General features: G+C 38.8%; 1 protein-coding gene across 3 annotated transcripts in view; it reads left to right on the plus strand.

The window, feature by feature from the left end:
• PREX2 (phosphatidylinositol-3,4,5-trisphosphate dependent Rac exchange factor 2) overlaps positions 1-27,466 on the plus strand; it is a 283,316-nt gene that overhangs the window by 243,962 nt on the left and 11,888 nt on the right. For all 3 annotated transcript variants that reach the window (XM_081259019.1, XM_081259020.1, XM_081259023.1), the window contains one exon: positions 15,289-15,391. In XM_081259019.1, coding sequence (XP_081115145.1) covers positions 15,289-15,391 — 103 coding nt within the window. The remainder of the gene's footprint in view (positions 1-15,288; positions 15,392-27,466) is intronic.

Genomic DNA, 27,466 nt, shown 5'->3' on the forward strand with positions numbered 1-27,466 from the left:
TGGTTCATATAAGCAATTAAAAAAAAACATTTTTTTAGGTAACTATCAATTAACAATTTTAAAAACCACTTTTGTTTGACACTTAAGGACTCTTTCTTAGCAATATTTTATTCTGTCATCACCATGGCATCAAAGGACAAATTGACAAATAGGCCCAGATTAAGGAAATGCAGAACCTTATAAAAGTAGAGTACTCAAGGTAACCTGGCTTAGGTAATCAGAGTCCTAACAGGGCAGATGATGAAGCTGCATCTTTCTCCTCTGTGCAGCCAAAAACACATCAAGTAAGAGGAGTGGATTTACTCCGGGGATTTCCATATGTAGGTTAGACTCTAGGATGGGAGGGCAAAAATAAATTACTGCAATAAGCAAATGTAGGTTCGAAATGTATCCATTTATTTTTCTGTCCAAAAATGACTTGGAAGATTAGCAGCAAGATTAGTGGAAATCTTGAATTTTAAATCTCCAGAAAGATGGCTAAATAGAACAAAAGAAACTGCCAATTCATGATGCCAGGATACTGTACATTCTCAATAAGAAGTCCTAAAATTATGCTCATATAGTCAGGAATCTGAAACACATTAGTCTAAAATACTTCTTTTATATAAAGGTAGTAGTAGCAATGACAGAGGTGGTGTTTAAAATTGTTATTAGATATGGCTTCAGTTTTGATTATTTTTCTTTAACAGTTATAATTTGATTATGATCAATGCAACCATTCTCATTTGTTTGATATCTAATAAAATCATTAATGAATGAAAACCAAAAAAAACCTCATAAATGAAAATATAAAATTGTGTACTAATCTTTAGAAGAGAAAATATAAGATGTTATAATAATGGGGCTCTGGGAGAAAGACAGAATATATCCTACTCATGCTATAAGTATAAATCTTAATGACTCTGCCAAACTCATAGAAGCAGAGAATAGAATTGTGGTTACCAGGGACTGGGAGAAGGGGAAAACGGGGAGACAGTTGGTCAAAGGGTACAAAGTTTCAGTTATGCAAGGTGAATAATTCCGGAGATGTGACATAACAACAATGCAGCTATACTTAATAATACTGTATTATATACTTGACATTTGCTAGGAGGTAGATCTTAAGTGTTTTCACCACCAAAAAAGAAAAGAAAAAGACAATGGTAACTATGTGAGGTGATGGATATGTTAATTAGCTTGATTGTGATGAATATTTCACAATGTATATGTATATCACATCAACAGGTTGTATACTTTAAATTTATACCATATTTAATTGTCAATTATACCTCAGTAAAGCTGGGGGGAAAAAAGAAAAGCAAACCCAGATTTTCCAATTATACTGAGTTGTAAAGTAGGCAAATAAAACTCCACGATTTATGTTAATTTAAACAAACAGATAAATAAGTTTATTCTCTTAAAATTATGGGAAGAAATCAGATATTTCAAATATAAGTTTCATTCTTTTACCTTGTTTCATTATCTTTTATAAAAGTTCTTTACTCTGAAGAGGTAGGTGGCCAGATTTACTATTATATTTGTCTTCTTGCTTAGATTTTTCTTTGCAATTGATATGAATCTTGATAAACTAGTGCATTAAATTATTCTGTTTTAAAATGTTCGTTGTTTTCATTAGTTTACTATGAAAGAAGAACAACACAGTAATAATGAGAGTCCCTTCTTATTGCAATGGTTTCTAGGTCTGCCAGCCAGTAATCATGGGCCAGACATGCTTTAATTTAAGTACATATAAAGCCAGAGCTTATACATTATTACCTCCTATCATTAAGATTGGAAAATTCTAGGCACCTTAAACATATCTTGATAAAATAATCTAAATACGTAATTTGGAGTGATATTTCGTCTGTTTTTGCGAAACAATTTTACTATTAGTAAAATTTAAATATTTACATTTTTAAAATGTAGCTATTTAAAAGTGATAAATGTATTGATAGAATTGACTTTAAAAAGCGTTCAATAGGGCATGATTCTTCAAAGTTTCTTTTAAAGAAACTGAAGTTATTGTTTTTCCTAAACCTGCAAAATGATATTTAAAGCAAAGTAAAATTCCAGTCATTCTCTAGGATCTCTTCCTGAGGGCTTCAATGCTAGTGGGTTTATAAGTGCTCTAATAAATGACATAAGCCAGATTTTCTGTCCTCCAGAGGGAGGGAAGGAATAGGGGTATCTCACCAATATAAACGGTCCATTTGCCAGCACGTTCCGAACTGCCTCTTTTTCTCTATGACCTAGAGCAGGAGAGCAGGTGGTGTGGAGGAAGTTGAAGGGAGGAAGCGGCAATTTCTGCCTCTAAGGTGTTAATTTTCAATTGGCAATAGGTCATCTAACATCCTCGGAGGAATACCGCGGAGTGAGATTTAAATCCTGTTAAGCAGGAAGGAAGGAATGTAACACCTGTTATAGGTTTTACAGCGTGAATAGTGTTTACCAGGTGACGGAAATGGAGAAGGACGTTCTGTGTAAAGGAATAGTATGAAAATACAATATCGAGGTGTGAAATAGTGTACGACGGGGCCGGAGGTCACAATAAAGAGCTGGCTGTTTCTGGGCCGTGAAATGAGAAGGAAGCAGTGAGAAGGAAGGAGCAAGAAAGACAGGAGTTGGAGCATGGACGGCCCTGCCTGCTGGGTTAAGGGTTTGGGACTCCCTCCTAGAGGCCCTGGGAAGCCAATGAAAGGTTTTCAGCAGAAGAATAACATGATTAGATGTTTTAAAAAATACTTTAAAAATAAAGATCAGTACCGTGGGCTATGATGGGACAAGGATGGAGGCAGGGAGACAGCTAGGATTTTACAGGAGTACAGTGACATGATGAGATCCAAAACTAAGGTATTGGCACAGAGGTTAGAAGGGAAAAGACAGATGTGAAAGGTATGAAAAGGCAGTAAACAGAACTAGACGAACTGGTGAGGAATAGAAAACAGGGGAGAGGGAGAGTTTCTGATGATTCCAGCTGTGAAAGATTGGGGGAGGGAGGATGCCATGGTGGCGGGGCGGGGGCGGGGAATATGCATTTGTCTTTGAGGGGACTGGGGAGAGGGATGTTGAATTAATCTGTTACATGTTCAGTTTTAGATGCTCACAATGTACCTATGTGGGGATGTACTTCGATGGATTCATAGTCAGCAAGGACTAGAAGTATATATGAGTACAAATGGGTATAATAACAATAAGTAATAACATATATATGTAATCTCAAGGGGTAATGGAAAAACACTGCTAGGAATTTTCTGGGAACAAACCAGGTGTTAGGAGCAGGGAAAAGGTATTCCAGGAAAAGGCACAGAAGCGTAAGCAAAGAATAATTGGCTGCCCGTTGTGGAAGGTGAGAAAAAATCACCAGGGAGTGTAGAGACAGTATTAATCTTCCCTGGTTCTCCACTGCCCTGTCCTCTGTGCACCCGTGGAGCCTCAGGATAAAACACTGTAGGATCCACGAGAAAGGAGTGAAAAATACTCAAACAAATCTATTTAGTATCTTGGATAAACAGGTCAAAGAGAAGACAATTATGGTACAGTGTCAAAGGATGGGGGAAACAGATGAAAATTGCATACTGGACACCCCTTCAGTATTGGAGTCATCAAAGAACCTACAAGGAGTAAGGACAAAAGTCAGACAGCCAAAAGAAGAGATGAACTAGAGAGGGAGTGTTGACGAACTTCGGGTAGCTGGGATAGGCACCCGACCTATTCAGTTAAATTCCAGAACCATGAAACAGAAATAAAACCAATCGGTGAAAGAGTCCAGGCTGAAGAATTTAAAATGCGGAGGAGCAGATGCAACCCTGGTGACTGTGGTAGAGTCCTACCTTACACAGATGTTTCATATTCATACACATTTTCAGCCGAGCAGATACCTCCTCTAGCCCCTAAGGGCTCAATTACCCATCCCCAAAGGGCTTCAATTACCTCTGTGCTCACCTCAGCAGTGAGACGTGTCAAAGAAAAACACACCCTAATGTGCTTGAAGAGAAGGGAATGAGGGATGTGGAATGTTTTTGAAGCCTAGGTTTAAAGCTAGACACTGAGAACTTTCCTAGAATGTGTTGAAAGTTGCAGTAGAAAGTCCTGTTATCTTTAATGGGAATTTCATGGCTAATTCCCTGTGCAATGCTGAAAACGTGCCCCTTAAATGTGATTTATTTTTTGCCTTAAGATATATGCAGTGAACCGCGTATTCAGTTTGGCTCTGCTGCTGCTGCCAGGATCTCTCTCCAGCTGTTGCCCGTTGCTTTTCCATTGTGTTCAGTTGTTTTCCATGGTGCCCGTCTCTGCTTGCCGTCTCTTTGCTTTTTTTTTTCAAATACTCATTAACCCCTTGTCTTTCAGCTCCAGACTATGAGACATAGGAGTTAGTACAGTCATGGGAAGATTTCATCAGTACTGTCTCTTTGACAGGAGTCAAACAATAATGTTGAAATTATCAATAGACACCCGGAAGTTATATCTATAAAATGTACTGGAAACTTGCCTGAATGATCACTGGCTTTTGGATTGCACCTATTGTTAGACCGCCATTCAAATTCTCCTAAAGGGAGAATGTAAATATTTAATATTTTATTATCCATGCATATGTGTCTATAAGTGAATTCTGTATTTTTGAAAACAAATAACTGTTTGCCCTTTTTTCACGAAAGAGTATTTCCATGTTTCATTAAGAAAAGTGCCTTCTCTTTGGCTTCCCTGGTGGCACAGTGGTTGAGAGTCCGCCTGCCGATGCAGGGGACACGGGTTCGTGCCCCGGTCCGGGAAGATCCCACATGCCGCGGAGCAGCTGGACCCGTGAGCCATGGCCGCTGAGCCTGTGCGTCCGGTCCGGAGCCTGTGCTCTGCAGCGAGAGGGGCCACAACAGTGAGAGGCCTGCATACCGCAAAAAAAAAAAAAGTGCCTTCTCTGTTATAGGGGAACAAGGACAGAGGTATTGGGTTTTTGAAATCCCTGCTGACTGGTGGCAGTTTTCTCAAGCTTTTCATTTATCACAAACACATTGCTCAGGGTGACCAAGTTGGACACGATCGATCAGCAGAGGTCCTTTCCATATTATTTGTGCAGACACTCTGCCTGTGTTGAGCCATAGCAGCCACTTTGGCATTGATTCCTATTTAACGTACTGCCTTAGCCCTCAGATGGATAGTTCTTCCTCCGTGTGAGGTAATAAAAGGAAGCAGGGAAAATAAAACCCTGCAACAGTAAACAATTAGTTTCTTCAGTCGGGCGCTTCCTTCTAATTGTCAATATACTTTTCACAGTGGTGCCCTGTGCTCAGTAGTTAGAAGTAATTAGAAACCAGAATAAATGAGATCACTGCAGGAATGAACACGCCTTACCCAGCACAGTGCATTTTATATAGAAAAATGCACATCTGTAGTAGAGAAGGAACGCAATCTTTCTTCAGTTTATTTTTACTATGTGATTGCTTTACAGTCGATAGAATTGTTCAGCAGGTTTCAAATCTAGTTTCTTTTTAACCATGAACACATTTCAGTACAATGAGGTCTACATTCGTAGTGAAGTCGTTTGGTCTGGCTGTATTAGTCTCTACCAAAACAGTGCATTTAGCATGCAATGCTGAGACCAAGATTGGGACTGTTGAATTATGGATGTGGGGAGTTGGGGTTCTCTAAAAGCAGTGATCTATGTGATGTGATTTTGGTATAATGGAAAAAGCTCTGGATTTTGAATTAGAAAACTGGTTTTGAATCCTGTTATTTACCGTGTGACCGTGATTCTGTCATGGTCTCTCAGAGATTTATTGGTGGAATGGGAATAATAATTTCTTTTTGCAAAAGGTGGCATGAAGATTAAGTGAGTAATATATGTGAAAACATCTACTGCAGGACCTCAGTTGTTTCTATCTTCATCTGTGTTTCTGGTGGTGAATGCATCTTCTCATTGCAGAGGTAGAGATATGAAATGAATCTGTTTAAAATGACTAGATCATACCTACTAAAATAGGGAAACCTTGTATGTAAAGCAAAATCACAGTGGTTGCTAAGAGAGTAGGTCTTAATGTTCTCAATCACAAAAAAGAAGTGGTAATTATGTGATGGAGGTGTTAGCTAACTATAGTGGTAATCGTCTTGCACCATGTAAGTATATCAAGTCAACATACACAACTTTAACCAACACAGTGTTATATGTCAATTATGCCTCAGTAAAGCTGGAGAAATCACAGTGATGAGTCACAATAGGATGTAAGAAGAGTATGAAAAACATGAATTCACTCCTCTGACCTATAAGAAGTAGAATACACAAAGCACTGGACCCTGTTGGAGGTTATTTTTAGAATCCTCCATTGATAGCTTGTAGAAAGTTGTTCAAGAACAGCAGAACGGGATCCCCTTGAATTCAAGGATAGGAAGTCTTCTTCCCTCGTGTCAAAAATCAAGAGTATGTGTTAGAATAACGACAAATACTTAGGACTTGGAAAGAATCAGGTGCTGGCATTTGTTTGTGCATTCATTCATTGAAGGACAGAGGAGTTATTTATGGAGCACTGCTATGGGGCATGCACTGTGCTACCCCAAACTAGGGTAGTAAGAGGTCCTTGCTCTCGCAGCAATTCTGAGGTCTTGACAAGAGGACCACATTGGGAAGCCAGCCAGCCAGCCATACTGTGTGGCACCAGTTTACTTTAATATGGACAATAGGAGAAAGAGAGCCAAAGGATTGGGTTTTTTAATGAAGTGACTCAAAGAAATGAACACATGTTTTTGAAACTACAGGAGAGGCTAAGCATATATAACATGTCATTTTGACAGTGTTAAAGAATTGATTCTGCAAGGGTTCCAAATGTATTCTTCTGAACCTGGAAAAATAGGTAAATGATACATAGACCATTTTGATGAGCGAATAAGTGTTAATTAATAGAATTAATGTAAGAATAATGAATCAATATATTATAATACATAATTTCCAAACATTAACAAAACTCACTGAGAGTTGTTCATCAGAAGCCATGGTACGAGCAGTGATTAAATCCTGAGAAAGGGAAATGCAAGTCATTGTTCATGAAAGAAAAGCTATATACCATTTAGAAGTTGTAGGGGAATCTGTGATTGTTCTTTTACTAAAATTTATTGCCTCTACAGTTCATTTATTACTTTACCAAATTTATTTAATAAGTGAACACTTCTTGAACAAATAGATGGCAATGTAGAGTATAAAGAAATGAATTGTATCTTTTAGGAGTTACGTATAATACGGTGGGCATGAATTAGGAATTCATGTCATTTCTTTTCAATAACTGTATATTGAATGCTTACTTAATCCTGGGAAGTATGCTAGGGTCTAGGAAGGTTACAATCAATACAGACACTAGTCTGGCCTATTGGTGGTGGTGTAGTAGTATTAATGAAAATTGCTAACATTTGTTGAGAATGTACTACATGCTATGTCCTGTGCTAAGTACTAGATATGAATTATTTCCTGTAATCCTGAAGACAACACTCTGAGGTGCGTACTATCATTAAACTCAATTTACAGATGAGGAAACAGTTTCAGTAGCTTAAGTTAACTTGCCCAGAGTCACAGAGTTTATTAGCAAATTTAAGATCCAGCTTAGGAAGTTTGCCTCTAATGCCTGTATTCTTCATCCCTACACCTTTCAGACAAGCATAATATAGCATGACCAGAGGCATGATATGTGACCCAAACCAGGGCATCTGAGATCATATCAGGAAGAGAGCAGCATATGAGAACTGTGAGAGGAGGTGACTTCAGAGAACTGTGAACAGTATAGTTGAAGCATGGAGTAGAAGTAAGGAAAATCAGAGACCATATTGTGAAGACTTTGTATTTCAAGTTATGAAGTGGAAAGCCATTGAAATGCTTGCATTTTCATCTGCATTTTTAAAAGATCGCCTTTGATGAATAGTGGGAAGAGGCGAGACAAGAAGAGTCTGAGCCAGGTTGCACCAATCTAGGCAAGAGTTGATACTAGCAGTGCAGCCAGAGAGGAGAGGTTTGAGGGATAGTAAGAAATATGAAATTAATCATTGTGAAAGGTACTAGAGTAGGTATATTAGCACGTGGACCTGCCGCACATACATTAATCTCTTGTAATTGATGAGTTTGGTTTGAATGGCTTGGAAGCTTATATCTCAGCTTGGAGGTGAAACGGGGTCATCATAAAAGACTAGACAAAGATTTTAGGAAAGCAATAATTTTAATCTCCACCACATCTTCTTCCTTTGGGAAGGCTTTGCAAAAATGGGAAGGTTGAAGACACTAAAAATATCGCACAATACACCTTTAAGGAATTAGATAATTTCTGCATCTTATTTCTTCTAACAACTTTCTTATTTCTTTGAATGCTGGCACTTAATATTTAAAAATCAGTAAATATGAGGATCTGGGATTGCACCGTACTTACTATACCCGTTACTACACAGTGTCTTTTAAACAGTGTTTCTAAGAACTAACTCATCAGACACTTTAAATTATAGTAACTTGGTAGCACATTTCAAGAAGTTTAACATTTAGATTAAATTAAAAAAAATGTTAATGGAGAATCTCTAACTCAGATATTTCCTACAACTGCTTGTTTTTTGTTTTTACTGTCTGATTAAATGGGATTATGAGAAAAGCACAAGGAAGAAGTAAAAATATTTGGAAACTGAGCAGAATCATTTACATTTTTTCCAACAGGGAGAAAATGTGTCTTTAGTTCAAAGATTGTTGAAACTAGTTTGCCTTAGGCTCTGTAGGACTGAAGTTCAGATGATGCTGCAGAGTGCATAAGACCAGGTGATCACAGGATCTTCCATCTGTCATAAAAAGCTTCTGGGTATGAAAGAGTGGTGGGCAAATAGCAGTAGTATCTGCTGATGTTCCAGCTTATTTCACCTGCTTCGTTCTCTTGGGATTGAAATAGTCATTATTATCCTCTCCAAAATTTGAATGCTGCCCAGGTAACTTCAGCTTAATAAAGTATCCTGGAGAACCATGGCTGATTAGATTCCTAATAACTTATTAGTGACAGTCACTTGAACAAGGATAATGGACCTGGCTTTTAATTAATAGAATACGGGGGAATTGATTTTACGTTTTAAGATCTAAATCTGTAAGATTCTAAATATAAACAGCTGTAACTATATAAAGACAAATAATTCATGGGAAGAATGTCATCAAAGAATAGGGTCTTCAGGCTGTCTTTATACATAGATTCTGAGCCATGCATTTTTCCCTAAGAGAATTTTTTCCCTCTTATTTTTGCGACTAAAAGCAGTATCACAGTTAGAAAGGATGGTGAAAATGAGGCAATACACATGGAAATCCGGAGCTAAAAAACAAAATCAAGACTCTGATCATTGGGTGGAATTCTACAGTGGGGCAAAACTCACTGATTTCAGAATGGTTAAATATTTATTTCACTTTATATTCATCTAGCACAAAATCAAATTAACCTGTATATGAATGCAAATAATTCCAAATGAAATATTGAAGTAAATGTTGAAATACTTAGCCAGTTTATATAGATTGTTAGGGGACATGTCTAATGTTGCCTTTTCCAGAGCAGATCAAAACCATTGTTTGGCATATGGTCCTTTAAACTCAGAAACCCCAACATATGCCTTTCAACTGTGAGTGTGTGTCTTCCATTTATCATATTTTTCTAACAGGAAATTATCCTGCTAATTATACTGCTCTAGCACACACAAAAAACTGAACATAACTTATCCAAGTGCCTCAATTCTATTATTATGGCACAAAAGAGTGAAAAAATCACTGCTCAAGTAACTTTTTAAGTTGAAACATGTATCCCTAAATTCAGTGACTCCAGTGGGGTTTGTTTTGGGGCACAGTTTTTACTGGTAATTGAATATGTAACATTATTGAGGGATACAATAGACATTTTCAAAGTAATATTCAGTCTCATTCTCAATTTTTAAAATATGGAGAAATAAAAGCAAAGTATCCCTTGTGAAAGATGGCATTTTTCTCTCTTTAATTACCTTTTAAGTTTTCTTGTTTTTCACTTCAACATCTACATAATGTGAATTTAAGGCAAATTATTGTGGCTACAAATTCAGAGATCATCATTACACTAGTTTTTCATGTGTTTCATTTAAGGTGTCAGTTTATAATTAGAATCTGAATGCCCCTCCTCCACTAGTAATAACAAAGTTTGGGACCACCCAAGAGAGAACAATATGGTTAGCTGCCAGGCAAAACATCAGAGTTCCTGTCAGTGAACAGTGCTGAAAGTCAGCAGAGAAATCCACAGCTCAAAGCCATAAACATACCGTTGTTCTGGTTTGCCATGTCAGTTTCACCGTGAGTTACTGCATCACCCTGGTGGCCCAAAAGGGATGATGCATCTCCCCAAGTGTTCAATTTGATGCACTTCAACCCTTGGGAGATTGGCTTCCTTGTTCAGTACTGTTCGAATCAACATTAAATGAGGCTTTAGAGCTCTGGAGGTTTTAAATTGTGATTAAAGTAAAAGTGGTGTTTTTGTCTGTGATCATGGTAAATGACCAAATATGAAGAAGATCCTCGCGTTTGGAGAATCTTTTATCTAATTTATTATAGAAATGTGGTGAGTCATCCTAAAGGAAAAGATTAACATGTTTTTATGAAAAGATTAACACATAACCTGCTTCAAATAAGAATTGCAGTCTTAAAAGTGAACTGAATGTAGTATAATAGATATGAGTTAATAAATGGTTGAAATACAGTATGTTGCATTTAAGCCAATTTCGGAAAACTAAGCTTTGTCTCTCCAGTGAGACTGGGTTGAGGGAGGGAGGGAGGGGGTGTTGGCTGTTGCTCATTGCAGCCCCCTGGCATCGAGAAATAGGACTGGCAAACAGGAGACCATTTCACATGCTTTTTCTGACCCTAAACTCTACAGTTCGACACAAAATAAAGTTGATACCGGATGTCCTAGGATCAGTTGGGACAAAGATATGAAATAAAAATCACAGAGAATCATATTAGCAAGTGCCAAATGATAGTCATGTGAACTCTATTTCAACCAAACCCCAATTTATAAAGGAGATGTTGGTGAAAGTTTGTCATGAACTTCATGTAATTATCATAATCTAATAACATCATAATCTTGTGGAAGGATTGATAGCACATTTCAACATCAACATTATTTTAAATTTAAAAATTGTTGTCAAATATGAAAACCTCCATAAGGTTCTTTTGCGTGAGGACCATGATATATGGAAGAATATTCCACAGAGTAGCTTCTGGCTGTATACATTCCAACCTTGTTTCTCCTGCACCACACACAGTCCTGGGTGCACCAGGATATGAACACATTGCATTACAGCCTTGGACCCTGCACATCCTTTTCAACCTTGGGTGAGTCTGTACAATGCGCAGTAGGAATGCTCTGGAGTCCATTCCTACACTAGGCTATTGTAATAACCTAACTATAAGTGACTGTGAATCATATCCATAGGTTCAGTAAACCTAGCCTAAATGGATCCCGAATTCTACTTCATTTAGCTCAGTTCCAGAAAGAACTGTGGCCATTTGAACATTGCAGAACATGACAGAGGAAAGTTGGGACATAAAAAGACAGCAGTCATAACCATTTGCAGTCAAAACATTTGGCTTTTGCAAATTTGTAAAAGCATATGACTATGTGAACAGGTTGCTAAGGATCCTATGAAAAAGGGAACTCTGAAACTCAACGATTTTAGCTTGAAAGTAAATCTCCTTCTGCCAGCACTTAATGGTACTTGTAGTTACAAAGTAGACACTCAAAAATAATTCGTTGAATGAGTGGATGAATAGAAAGTTACCTCTTTGTGACTCTTCCATAGCATTGCTAAATCAAAGTGCTTTTCAAATTAAATTGGACCCATTGGCCACAGGTTACATTTATCATATTAAAACTATGCTAAATCCCTGAGTGATGTGGGATCTATTTTTAATATGAAATATGTCAAGAAGATTTATGCATTATAAGCACAGGTGTATTGACCCTTTCCTTTTTTCTTTCTATGAGGAAATGCACAATTTCTGCATAATTTTGCAGCCCTGTCAAGTACACGTTCTCAGGAGTATACCCTAAGCAGAGCCGTTACTTGGGATGTCTTATTACTAAAATCATGGAACAACTTTCCTCAGTGTATATGTTATATTTCCCTTTTTATGAAGGACAAATTCTACACTGTGACCTTTATTTTATTTTTTTACTTTTGTGACTCCGAGAGAAAGAATTGTCTAAATTTTTAAAATGATATTGCAGCTGGAAAGAGCTGAACAATTGAGAGCCCATATTTTCCAGGATGGAGTAAAAATGTAGATTTATTTAAATTTTAATTTAACTGCCTAATGTGAGAACAGAGATAGTTCTAGAAAGGAAATTCACAGGTCAGATAAGAAATCTCGTATGGAATGGGATTTGCTTAGGATTCCTGGCCTTTGGTCTGTTTCCTTCATTCTCTTGCCCAGAATTAGCAGAACAGTCTCACTGGTAATCAGAGAAGTACCTATAAAATCAAATGATCTCTTGTAAAGCCTGACTCTGAGTATACATTTACGCATCATCAAAAAACCAGGTGCGGGCTTCCCTGGTGGCGCAGTGGTTGAGAGTCCGCCTGCCGATGCAGGGGTCGTGGGTTTGTGCCATGGGAAGATCCCACATGCCGCGGAGCGGCTGGGCCCGTGAGCCATGGCCGCTGAGCCTGCGTGTCCAGAGCCTGTGCTCCACATCGGGAGAGGCCACAACAGTGAGAGGCCTGTGCACCGCAAAGAAACAACAACAACAACAAAAAAGCAGGTGCTACTCTCTGGATCTAGAGTCTTCCAGAGAATGCCAGAATCAAAATGCTTCTTGCAAATGCTGAATTTTTCCATTTGACATTCAGTTTGAGATAGTTGAGAGAAGATAAAAAGCTATGAGACAAATAATGGTATATTGGAAGCAGAGTTGTGGGCTTAGTGCTGGCGCTCTTCCACATGCTTAATTTAGGAGAATGGAACTCTGTGATGCTGCGATGGAAAAACTAGGCCTCCATTGGATAAATCAACTGTGAATCGAATAGGCAATATTTCTCTCGTTGACCTGGCTGTCTCTTTTAAATTTTTTCACTTTTTAAAAATTTCAAATTAATGGTGGGACCTAAATGGAATATACACAGTGGTTAGTACAAAAAGGCAAGTATAGACGAAGCCATCTTCTCTTGATATGCTGGTGAAATAAAACTTATGTATCCATTTTAAGCTAGATTTTTCTATTAGATGACGTACATGTGATTGGTTCTAAAGGTGTGACACTTTGAGGTACCCTGTCCGAGAGCATGTTACGGGCCACGTTGATTGATCAGGAGATTACAGTAAAATCTTTTAAAGCCTCTGGCAGATAATTTGCTGCTGTACTGCTGTTTACTACAGCTTGAAGTAGAGAGAAATAAATCAGTTTAAAAAGGTTAAGAAAATGGATAAAAATTACAGGCTTCCTGTTAAAGGTCCTTCACAATGAGCAAGTGTTTGTTGTAAGTTGATGAGGGCAAGTCAGGCTTTATCAGGAAGCAGGGACACATTTCAGTATGATTAGAAAAAGATCAAGATTTTTCTTAGCTTCATTCAGCTGGTGTAACGAGCCTTATTGGTTAAAATGTTAGGATCAGTAAGGACTTAAAATTGGAGTAGAGAAGACCTTAAGGAGGAGAAAAAGGTTATGGTGTGTTGAGTTAGCTGACAATTAAATGCTTTGTAAAAATTTGATTTTTTTTGAACATGAACTGTCAATTATAGCTCTTGGCTTGCATTGGCATATGCATGCAGGTACATGTAATATACAATTTTATATTATTGTCAGACTCGTACATTAAATATTTATAAACATCGTATACTACTAGAAGTTAATTATAAAACTTTAGCCCATGTGAATATGTGTTCTTAATGCTTTCTAAAGAGTTCTCTGTTAATGTTAACGAGGAAGCTGCTTTTCACGTCATTTAACAGCCAATGGAACTGACCGTGTTTCTCCTTAGAATGCAATTATTGTAATAATAAAGTTGCATTTTGTCAGGTTCTTTCTAAAATTACAGCAGTAATGTTTTAAATCCGTTTCTCTTTTTTTGCAAGTCATCAGTATCTGAATCTACCAGGTGTACTGGGCTTCTGTGGTACAGCCTCACAACCAGGGATAAATGAGTTCGACATTCCTCATATAATTGCACCGTAGAACTTTCATTTGTAGGGAAAAACTAAATAGATCTAGAAAAATACATTTGTAAAATACCAAACCACAGAGAGGTAATTGCAAAAATGGAGAAAAAACAATCAAAATACTAATAAATTGAAAAATGAAGTGAAACAAAATCCACTAATATAGATGTTAGGCAAAACATCTAAAAGTAACGAACATTTTTATGGAATGTATGCAGAAGGTACCCCTAAAAGAACAATTCAGAGACCAGCACCTGAAAATATTATCAAATACAGAGGGTTCTTAGGTCCCTAAGAGTTGCTATAGAGAAAAATGTGGAAGAAAGTAAAAGAAATGCCCTAAAGGGAAGGAAGAGGACCAAGGTTCACCAATCACTGAATTTGGGTGCTGAATTCTGAATTTTCTTTGGGGCTGCTCTGGGCACCACATTGCTGAATAACTCATTAAAATTTCCTTTTCAAAATGTTAGTCTTTTGGATTGGGTCCAAGAAACACACTTTTAAAAAAAAATTCTGACCTTAGTGAATATTAATTTCACTTTTTTCTAAGATATTGGGTATAAATCAGTATAATTCTATTAACTATGAATATGTAAACATGAATGAAAGATATTAGTAAGTCATTTCTTTTAAATTACATGAAATACCAATAAAGATTCATATCTGATGATAAAATTTATTATAATTCTGCTTACTTAATTTTCTGTGTATAAACTCTCTCCTCAACAGAGTTCATTATGGGTTTGTTTTCAATTTAAATACTTAATTTAGGACCCCAGCAGTGTACCTCTATAATCTATTTTTAAACAGGTGTTCTGTGTAGAAAAATCAGTGGTCTATTGTCTAGTTGTTTTGAACTTGGCTGGTGCTATTTGATTTTGAAATTCATGTGGGAGAAGGAAAATAATTTTTCCTCTACTCTTCTGACTTCTCAGTTGAGACCCCTGTAACAAAAGACAGATTACCAAGAGAAAAGCGACAGAAGTTTATTAACATGGGTACCTCAAGAGTACATGGGAGATACCCAGGGAAAAATGAGTACTTCTCCCAGGAGGCATACTGTTCCACCCTTCATTAGCAGCCCCAGATGTCTTGAAGAGCTTAACGGGGACCGGTGGAGTCTGACTTGCCCTTGCCTTTGCCCGCAGGTGCACCCTGAGCGTGACCCTGGAGCAGGCCATCATTCTGGCCAGAAGCCACGGACTGCCTCCTTGCTACATCATGCAGGCTACAGATGTGATGCGGAAGCAGGTGAGTCTCAACACATTTTAGGAAGTTGTTTCTCACGCCCTGGATTTGAAGGTTCCTTGGTTCATTTATCAGGTGTCTGACAGGTACCTGGATGTGGCAGGCACTTTTCCAGGCTCAGAAAGTGAGTGGTGAACAAGAAACACTGTTGCCTGGGGAAGAAGACCGCACAGGCATCTTTTTGAGGGTTCTCCAAGAAGCTTAGACAACCTGAGAAAAGGGAAGTCTAAGAGGTAACCTGATGGAAGAAGGGGAGGTGGCCAGGCAAATGGACAGAAGTGGATTTGGGGCAGCGTAAACTACAAGATAGAAGGACATGTGGGCTTCCCTGGTGGCGCAGTGGTTAAGAATCCGCCTGCCAGTGCAGGGGACACGGGTTCCAGCCCTGGTCCGGGAAGCTCCCACATGCCGCAGAGCAACTAAGCCCGTGCACCACAACTACTGAGCCTGCACTCTAGAGCCTGTGAGACACAACTATTGAGCCTGCACTCTAGAGCCCATGCTCTGCAACAAGAGAAGCCACCGCAATGAGAAATCCACGCGCTGCAACTAGAGAAAGCCTGCACGCAGCAACGAAGACCCAACGCAGCCAAAAATAAATAAATAAATAAATTTAAAAAAAAGAAGGACGTGACATTTTCTGGGAACTGCAGGTGATTTAGGAAGGCTGGGGAATAGACTGGGGAAGGGGGAGGGGCAAGGAGGAAGAGGACAGAGTCGAGGGCTCTGCTTGCTTCTGGAGATCTCAAAGGGACTTCTGCACCATGCTAAGAAGTTTATGCCTTATTCTGAAGATAAAACACGTACCTCAGATTTTCCTGCAGAAGATGAAGAGCTGCCTTTGGACTGTCTTTAGGTCACTGAAGTACTTATAGGTGAGAATACACTCTTACAAAGTGAATGAACTTTCTTTTTTTTTGGCTGTGCCCCACGGCTTGTGGGATCTTAGTTCCCTGACGGGATTGAACCCGCACCCTCAGCAGTGAAAGCTCGGAGTCCTGACCACTGGACCACCAGGGAATTCCCTGAACTTTCTGTACAATAGCTTAGTAGTATTTTAAGTGTGGTAGTTTGGTTTTGAACCCTTAAGATTCTTTAAAAAGCTAACAAAAATGCACTAACCTCTAATGTACCGATTATTAGGAAAATGTGCTTAATCTAGTAGAAAAAACACAAGTCAGTAGAGAGACAAAAGAAGTTAAAAGACATCAATTTTATATTTTATTCTGCCACCTTTTATTAGGGCTACCTCAGAAAATTGATTTAACAAATCTCTCTACTTGCTGATTGGGTTTGAATTATCCAGTGATAGTGAGTGACTTAATTTTTAAGATACACTTTTGTAATTATGTCTGCTTTATTTACTAAAGACTTAATGTATAACTCTCAAGCAAACATATAAATCCCTATGGATTTGCTCCCAAGATTACACTATAGAATGTCAACCAAATCAAAAGAAAAATCCATGGAAACAGTCCTGAGTGAGGCCAGCACCCAGCCTGGGGTCTGCAGAGATGAGGTGGAGCAAGCACATGTACGTTGGTGCTTCAGGTTGAGAACTGCAGAGCTGAATATTGAAAACCAAGATCTCACAAGGTCCAAGAGGGATTTGCTAAGTAAAGGTCAGATCCGTGAGAAGCACATGACACAGTGTGGTTCGGTTAGAAAAGGGCAAATACAGATGCAAACGGCAGCAGGTTTGGGAAGGATTTTTTTTTGTAGATATTCAAATTTGGTTTTAAAAAGTAGATCAAAGTAAACTTGTGATTATCCATATCAGTGTTGGGATTTGGGTGCTAAAACATACAGCAAGAGGTTAAGCTTTCAGTTTCACTCTGTTGCTGTTAGAGTGAGTTTGCAGTAAGACTTGGAGGAGCTGTCTCCAAGGGAAGACTAAGAGACTGATAATTGATCTTTTTTTTTCTTTTTTAATAAAGTTATTTATTTATTTACTTACTTATTTATTTTTGCTTGTGTTGGGTCTTCGTTGCTCTGCGCGGGCTTTCTTTAGTTGCGTCGAGCAGGGGCTACTCCTCAATGCAGTGTGTGGGCTTCTCATTGTGGCAGCCTCTCTTGTTGCAGAGCACGGGCTCTAGGCACACGGGCTTCAGTAGCTGTGGGATGTGGGCTCAGTAGTTGCAGCACATGGGCTTAGTTGCTCCACAGCATGTGGCATCTTCCCGGACCGGGACTCAAACCCATGTCCCCTGCATTGGGAGGCGGATTCTTAACCACTGTGCCACCAGGGAAGCCCCGATAATTGATCTTCTTAAGAATAATACAGTAAAGAGGTCATTATGAGTTGGCTACATATACATTCTTACTACATGGATTTGAATAATCAAAACCTTTAACTTCTTACAACTGAAAACTGAGATAGATAAAATAAAGATGGGAAAAGTAAAAACAATATTACCTAGGCCTTAATGACTTATTTAACTGGTTCAAGCCTCTTTAAAATTTATTTGTATATTAATTAACTAATAATAAATGATTATTAGTTATTAATATATCATATATTTATAAAGTATAATTTTAAAAGACTGAAAACTTATGAAGTTTGTAAGTTGATTTCTGAACTGCAGTATTTTTCAGTGTTTATCACTCCCTCCTCTTTTTTGTTAATAAATCCATTTAGGATGGGTAGCTTCCTACCTTTGTTTCTTGTTTCTCTGCTCCAAGTTATGACACCTCCAAGTGGTTCTCAGACAAAGACCTGATTTCTGCCTTCTTTGTGAAAGATCATGGAGCCTTGGGTCCTCTCTTCATAGAAATTGGGGTGGACTGGTGCCCAGGGGAGATTTTTGCAATATTCCTTCTGTGGCCGATCCTCTTTCAAGTATTCAGCAGTTACAGGCAGTGGGATTAATGGCTGGGATCCAATCTACAAACCAACTCTTACCCACGTGGGATCTGAGTAGTTCGAACACAAGTGTGAATCAAAAATCTAACTTTTCTGACCCTTCTGTCTTTTAATCATTTATATTCAGCTTTCCAGAGACAGAATGGTTAGAATGTTTACCTGGTTAATGAATAATATTTTCTAAGATCTTTAGTTTATTTTTGAAGAACAAGGAGCTTTTCATCATGATTTACTGTTCTTATTTCTAATTGCAGTGTAGACCTCCCTCCATATCTGCCACGGTTTGGTTCCAGGAGCCCCTACAGATAACAAGTCCTTGGATGCTTAAGTCCTTTACATAAAATGGTGGAGGAGCACAATGAATACAGTTGGCCCCCGTATCCGCGGGTTTTGAGTCCATGGATTCACATCCACGAATTCGACAAACTGTGGATCAATGACACAGCTGATTGAATCTGCATATGCAAAACCCACAAATATGGCGGCCAACTGTATAGTTTTCATGAACAGATTTCATGTATGTAGTTTTAATAGAGTTGTTTTAATTATCTGGTTGAGTTAGAAGAAAAGATAAAAGAAAGGAAAGATACTATACCCCGTGCAATTTGTGGGTAATGATTATAATAATCCTAGGAAGCATTTTTACATAACCAACTGATATGATTAATAAATGGTTTGAGGACTTCCCTGGAGGTCCAGTGGTTAAAACTCCGTGCTCTCAGTGCAGGAGGCACGGGTTCGATCCCTGGTTGGGGAACTAAGATCCTGCATGCTGCGCAGTGTGGCCAAAAAAAAAACAAATGGTTTGAGGTAGAAGCTCTAATTTACATTATAAGCTTAAAGTCTCCTATCCTCTAAATTATATGTTCCAAGTATTTTTTGGTAGAAGTCTACCCCAAATTCTTTTCTGACCTTTTTAATAAAAATTTGGATTCTGAAGAATTCTGTCTCCTGACTTCCAGTATCGGGGCTTTATACTGAGCACTAAGAACAAAGACCAAGGACGATGAGCTTCTTGCCTAGCCTCATGGCGGACATGTGTGGGCAAGTCATCATGGTGCACGCACAGGCAAGTGCTCTCCGGGGTGCACAACCTCAGTGCATGAGGACGTAAAACAGGGAACAAGTAAACAAGTGGACTGTGAGCCCCTGAATGGCTGGGACACCAAGTGTACGTCATGATGGTATCACTGGTTTCTACATTGATACCCAGTATAGACTAAATGCTAAGTGATGTTTAGTCAATGAATTAGTTCTACCTAGGAGAACTAGAAAAAGGCTTCATGCAGAAAGTAAATATGTGATAGTAGCCAAGAGCACAGATTCTAAGGCCATGCACCCTCAGCTTGAATCCCAGCTCCAGTGTTTACTGTCCGTATGATTTGAGGCAAGACGCTTAGCTTCTCTGTTGCTTCGTTTCCTCATTATTAAGACAAAGATAATAATGGTATAATGCTTGCTTCGTACTGTTGTTTTGAGGCTTGAATACTGAATGCATTTAAAACAGTACCTAGTATAGTGAATGACCAACCGATAATTGATTTGGGCCTTGGAGGATAAACGTGATGCAGACATGTACGGTAAAGGACAGAGAGGGTGTTTAGTAGAGGGAAAACATGAGCAAGGTGTAAAAATGCAAGTCGCTGGCATATTAAGTATAAAAAGAATTATATGGTTGAATTCCAAATGGAGTATACCAGCAGATTTGTTCAGCGTGATGAGCTTCAATTTTATTTGAAACCTTTTAAGCAAAAATCTTTCTAGAAATTATTTAATGGAATATGAGACTAAAGACAAAAATAATTATACAAAGATACCATACTCCAGTTAGTAAATCTATTTCTCACAGGGATACGATTTAGAGATTCTAAAACTAGTTAATGTCTTTGGTAGGACTGAACAAATAAGTATATTGTAAATATTGAGAGTCAGGTTTCTTACTGTCTGAGAAAGAAGTTACAAGTAAGGAAAGGGAGAATCCTGGAATTTAGAATGAACCCTGGGATACTGGATTGGAACTGGAAGTGTCAGCTTGAATGCATGGACACATACACACATACACACACACATAGATATAGATAGATGTAGAAAAAAATATAGATGTTTGAGTACGTTTACACTAATCAACTAGCTCAGCCCACTGAGAAGACCTAGAAGCATTTACACACCAGTAGTAGTAATGGGCATACCCACTGTCCAGATCTTGAGTTCTAAATATCATTCTCCATTAAAAAGAGCCAGGGAGGGGCTTCCCTGGTGGCGCAGTGGTTGAGAGTCCACCTGCCGATGCAGGGGACGTGGGTTCGTGCCCCGGTCCGGGAAGATCCCACATGCCGTGGAGCGGCTAGGCCTGTGAGCCATGGCCGCTGAGCCTGCACATCCGGAGCCTGTGCTCTGCAACGGGAGAGGCCACAACAGTGAGAGGCCCACGTACCACAAAAAAAAAAAAAGAGCCAGGGATTCGGGTGGTGTGGGAAGACGCCAAGTTAGCGTCTCCCCACAACTAGGGTGCCTGCTGGCCATTGGTGGGAGACCCTGAGGCCCAAGGAGACAGGAGGAACCCCCAAATGTACCGGTAGGATGTGGGGGGAATAAGAGGGGAGGAGAAGTGGAGGCCAGACAGGATCAGTGCCTCTGAGGCTGGGGAGATCAGGAGAGGCATGCAGGAGGTGCCCTCCAGGAGGAGCGGGAGAAGAACGGAGGGTGTTTACCCCGCCCACTGGGGCCCAGGGAGCCTGCTAGGCTCCGAGGTGAGGTCCCCAGCCCTCTGAGACCAGGGATGGGGGGCACGCCTGGCCACTTCTGTTTCTTGAGACTAAGCCCCCCCCCACAGCCCCCAGGGCCTTTTCCAGCCCGGAAGGTCTTAAGTATACACCCTGCCCACCACCCAAACCTCACCCTTGCTTAGACCCCGCCCTCCACAGCCAAGGCCTTCCCCCCCCTTTTTTTTCTTTTCCCTCCCCCCTCTTTTGTTATTATTGTGGTACTGTTGTACATTCCAGTTGTTGATTCATCTATATTTTTATATTCTTTCTAACATATCTGTTAGTTTCCTAGTCTAATTTTAGTTTTTACTTTGTTATTGTTATTTTTAAAATTTTTTTATTTGTTTGCCATCCCATGTGGCTTGTGGGATCTTGGTTCATGAGCCCGGGGTCAGGCCGAAGCTCTTGCAGTGGGAGCTGTGAGTCCAAACCAATGGATTAACAGAGAACCTCAGACCCCACGGAATATTCATCAGAGTGAGGTTTCACAGAGGTCCTCATCTCATCACCAAGACCCAGCTCTATCCAGTAGCCTACAGACTCCAGTGTTGCAAGCCTCAGGCAAAACAACCAGTAAGACAGGAACACAATTCCACTCATAAAAAAATAAAATGAGATGGCAAAAAAATATGTCACAGATGAAGAAGCAAGGTAAAAACCTACAAGACCAAATAAATGAAGAGGAAATAGGCAATCTACCTGAAAAAGAATTCAGAGTAATGATAGTAAAGATGATCCAGAATCTCAGAAATAGAATGGAGGCACAGATTGAGAAAATACAAGAAATGTTGAACAAAGATCTAGAAGAACTAAAGAACAAACAAACAGAGATGAACAACACAATAACTGAAATGAAAAATACACTAGGAGGAATCAATAACAGAATAACTGAGGCAGAAGAACGAATAAGTGAGCTGGAAGACAAAACGGTGGAAATAACTACCAAGGAGCAGAATAAAGAAAAAAAATGAAGAGAATTGAAGACAATCTCAGAGACCTCTGGGACTACACTAAATGAACCAACATTCGAATTACAGGGGTCCCAGAAGAAGAAGAGAAAAAGAAAGTGTCTGAGAAAATATTTGAAGAGATTATAGTCGAAAACTTCCCTACCATGGGAAAGGAAATAGTCATCCAAGTCCAGGAAGCACAGAGAGTCCCATACAAGATAAACCCTAGGAAAAACACACCAAGATACATATTAATCAAACTAACAAAAATTAAATTCAAAGAAAAAATATTAAAAGCAGCAAGGGAAAAACAAAAAATAACATACAAAGGAATCCCCATAAGGTTATCGGCTGAGTTTTCAGCAGAAACTCTGCAGGCCAGAAGGGAGTGGCAGGATATACTTAAAGTGATGAAAGAGAAAAACCTACAACCAAGATTACTCTACCCACCAGGGATCTCATTCAGATTTGACGGAGAAATCAAAAGCTTTTCAGGCAAGCAAAAGCTAAGAGAATTCAGCACCACCAAACCAGCTTTACAACAAATGCTAAAGAAAGTTCTCTGGGGGGGAAACACAACAGAAGAAAAAGACCCACAAAAACAAACCCAAAACAATTAAGAAGATGGTAATAGGAACATACATATCGATAATAACCTTGAATGTAAATGGATTAAATGCCCCAACAAAAAGACACAGACTGGCTGAATGGATACAAAAGAAGACCCATGTATATGCTGTCTACAAGAGACCCACTTCAGACCTAGGGACACATCCAGACTGAAAGTAAAGGGATGGAAAAAGATATTCCATGCAAATGGAAATCAAAAGCTGGAGTAGCAATACTCATATCAGATAAAATAGACTTTAAAATAAAGACTGATACAAGAGGTAAGGAGGGACACTACATAATGATCGAAGGATCAATCCAAGAAGAATATATAACAATTATAAACGTTTATGCACCCAACATAGGAGCACCTCAGTACATAAGGCAAATGCTAATAACCATGAAAGGAGAAATTGACAGTAACACAATAATAGTAGGGGACTTTAACACCCCACTTACACCAACAGACAAATCATCCAAAATGAAAATAAATAAGGAAACACAAGCTTTAAAGGACACAATAGACCAGATAGATTTTTTTTTTTTTTTTTTTACCAGTACGCGGGCCTCTCACTGTTGTGGCCTCTCTGGTTGCGGAGCACAGGCTCCAGACACGCAGGCTTAGCGGCCATGGCTCATGGGTCCAGCCGCTCCGCGGCATGTGGGATCCTCCCGGACCGGGGCACGAACCCGTGTCCCCTGCATCGGCAGGCGGACTCTCAACCACTGCGCCACCAGGGAAGCCCTAGACCAGATAGATTTAATTGATATTTACAGAACATTCCACCCAAAAGTGGCAGAATACACTTTCTTTTCAACTGCACAAGGAACATTCTCCAGGATAGATCACATCTTGGGTCACAAATCAAGCCTTGAAAAATTTAAGAAAATTGAAATCATATCAAGCATCTTTTCTGACCACAACACTGTGAGATTGGAAATCCATTACAGGAAAAAACTGTAAAAAACACAAATACATGGAGGCTAAACAGTGTGCTACTAAATCAAGAGATCACTGAAGAAATCAAAGAAGAAACTTAAAAAAAACATAGAAACAAATGACAATGAAAACACGACTACCCAAAACCTATGGGACACAGCAAAAGCAGTTCTAAGAGGGAAGTTTATAGCAATTCAATCCCACCTCAAGAAACAAGAAAAATCTCAAACAATCTAACCCTACACTTAAAACAGCTAGAGAAAGAAGAACAAGGAAAACTCAAAGTCTGTAGAAGGAAAGAAATCATAAAGATCAGAGCAGAAATAAATGAAATAGAAACGAAGAAAACAATAGCAAAGATCAATAAAACTAAAAGCAGGCTCTCTGAGAAGATAAGCAAAATTGATAAACCACACTCATCAAGAAAAAAAGGGAGAGGACATAAATCAATAAAATTAGAAATGAGAAAGGAGAAATCACAACTGACACCACAGAAATACAAAAGATTATAAGAGACTACTACAAACAACTCTATGCCAGTAAAATGGACAAGCACGAAGAAATGGACAAATTCTTGGAAAGGTACAATTTTCCAAGACTGAACCAGGAAGAATTAGAAAATATAAACAGACCTATCACAAGCACTGAAATTGAAACTGTAAGTTAAAATCTTCCAACAAACAAAAGTCCAGGACCAGATGGCTTCACAGGCGAGTTCTATCATACATTTAGAGAAGAGCTAACACTGATCCTTCTCAAACTCTTCCCAAAAATTGCAGAGGGAGAAACACTCCCAAATTCATTCTACAAAGCCAGCATCACCTTGATACCAAAACCAGAATAAGCTATCACAAAAAGGAGAAAACTATAGACCAATATCACTGATGAACATAGTTGCAAAAATCCTGAACAAAATACTAGTAAACAGAATCCAATAGCACATTAAAAGGATCATACACCATGACCAAGTGGGATTTATCCCAGGGATGCAAGAATTCTTCAATATATGCAAATCAATCAATGTGATACACCATATTAACAAATTAAGGAATAAAAACCATATGATCATCTCAGTAGATGCAGAAAATGCTTTTGACAAAATTAACACCCATTTATAATAAAATTTCTTCAGAAAATGGGCATAGAGGGAACCTACCTCAACATAATAAAGGTAGGTTAACATAGCACATATGACAAACCCACAGCAAGTATTATACTCAATGGTGAAAAACTGAAAGCATTTTCACTAAGATCAGGAACAAGACAAGGATGTCCACTCTCGCCACTCTTATTCAACATAAATTTGTAAGTCCTAGCCACGGCAATCAGAGGAGAAAAAGAAATAAAAGGAATACAAATTGGAAAAGAAGAAGTAAAACTGTCACTGTTTGCAGATGACATGATTCTATACATAGAAAATCCTAAAGATGCCAGAAAACTACTAGGACTAATCAATGAATTTGGTAAGGTTGCAGGATACAAAATTAATGCACAGAAATCTCTGGCATTCCTATACACCAACAACGAAAAATCAGAAAGAGAAATTAAGGAAACACTCCTATTTACCATTGCAGCAAAAAAAATAGAATACCTAGGAATAAACCTGCCTAAGGAGGCAAAAGACTTGTACTTAGAAAACTATAAAACACTGATGAAAGAAATGAAAGATGAAAGATGACATAAACAGATGGAGAAATATACCATGTTCTTGGATTGGAAGAATCAATATTGTGGAAATGACTCTACTACCCAAAGCAATCTATGGATTCAATGCAGTCCCTATCAAACTACCAATGGCATTCTTCACAGAATTAGAACAAAAAATTTTACAATTCATATGGAAGCACAAAAGACCCCAAATAGCCAATGCAATCTTGAGAAAGAAAAAATGGAGTTGGAGACATCAGGCTCCCCAACTTCAAATTATACCACAAAGCTACAGTAATCAAGACAGTATGGTTGGCACAAAAAACAGAAATATAGATCTATGGAACAGGATAGAATGCCCAAAGATAAACCCATGCACATGTGGGTACCTAATTTATGACAAAGGAGGCAAGAATATACAATGGAGAAAAGACAGTCTCTTCAATAAGTGGTGCTGGGAAAACTGGACAGCTACATGTAAAAGAATGAAATTAGCACACTACCTAACACCATACAAAAAGTAAACTCCAAATGGATTAAAGACCTAAATGTAAGATCAGACACTATAAAACTCTTAGAGGAAAGCATAGGAAAAACACTCTTACATAAACCACAGCAAGATCTTTTTCGACCCACCTCCTAGAGTAACGGAAATAAAAGCAAAAGTAAACAAACGGGACTTATTTAAACTTAAAAGCTTTTACACATCAAAGGAAACCATAAACAGGAGAAAAAGACAACCATCAGAATGGGAGAAAATATATGCAAATGAAACAACAGACAAAGGATTAATCTCCAAAATATACAGGCAGCGCATGGAGCTCAATATCAAAAAAAAACAAACAATCCAATTAAAAAATGGGCAAAAGACCTAAATAGACATTTCACCAAGGAAGACATACAGTTGGCCAAGAGGCACATGAAAAGATGCTCGACATCTCTAATCATTAGAGAAATGCAAATCAAAACTATGATGAGGTATCACGTCACGCCAGTCAGAATGGCCATTATCAAAAAATCTAGAAACAATAAATGCTGGAGAGGGTGTGGAGAAAAGGGAACCCTCTTGCACTGTTGGTGGGAATGTAAATTGATACAACCACTATGGAAAACAGTATGGAGGTTCCTTAACAAACTAAAAATAGAACTACCGTATGACTCAGCAATCCCACTACTGGGCATATACCCTGACAAAACCATAATTCAAAAAGAGACATGTACCACAGTGTTCATGGTAGCAGTATTTACAATAGCCAGGACATGGAAGCAACCTAAGTGTCCATCGACAGATGAATGGATAAAGCAGATGTGGCACATACATACAAAGGAACATTACTCAGGCATAAAAAGAAATGAAATTGAGTTTTTTGTAGTGAGGTGGATGGCCCTAGAGCCTGTCATACAGAGTGAAGTAAGTCAGAAAGAGAAAAACAAATACCATATGCTAATGCATATATATGGAATCTAAAGAAAAAGAATGGTACTGATGAACCTAGTTGCAGGGCAGGAATAAAGATGTAGACATAGAGAATGAAGTTGAGGACATGAGGTGGGAGGGGCAAGCTGGGGCAAAGTGAGAGTAGCATCGACATATATACACGACCGAATGTAAAATAGTTAGCTAGTGGGAAGCAGCAGCATAGCACAGGGAGATCAGCTCAGTGCTTTGCAATGACCTGGGAGGGTGGGAGGGAGGCTCAAGAGGTAGGGCACGTGGAGACGTATGTATGCATACAGCTGTTTCACTTTGATGTGCAACAGAAACCAACACCATGCTGTGAAGCAATTATTCTCCAATAAAGATGTATTCAAAAAAAAAAAAAAAGCCAGGGATTCTTGGAGAAGAGGTTAATTCCCAGCTGAGACAGGAAAGATGAGCCTGGAGCATTTTGAGGTGCCAGAAAATAAACAGGTACTCAAAAATGATGGTGGTTATATGAACAGGACACGAGAAGCAAACTGAAGGAGCTCCCTGTGGCCAAAACTGGAACAATTTGAACAACAAAATGTTACTAATAATAAAAATGTTGGATTATAACTCATAGGATAAAATAAATAGCCATGAATCCATACTGATTTAAATAAATACTTGAATACATAAATAGTTTGGGGAGAAGGGATAACTCTTCTTTACAGAAGCATTCCAGTTCACAAACACTACAGTGGTATTGATGCAGGCAAGAGGCACCAATAGAGGCTAAAATCAGTGAGCACAAGTTTGAAGAGAAGCAGGCTATGGGCATAGTCTCACAGTTTCTCTCACAACAGATTTATGAAGTACAAAAAGAAAGCTGGTGACTTTAC

Source organism: Mesoplodon bidens (genome assembly GCF_964165515.1).
Source record: "Mesoplodon bidens genome assembly, chromosome: 16".
NCBI lineage: Eukaryota > Metazoa > Chordata > Mammalia > Artiodactyla > Ziphiidae > Mesoplodon > Mesoplodon bidens.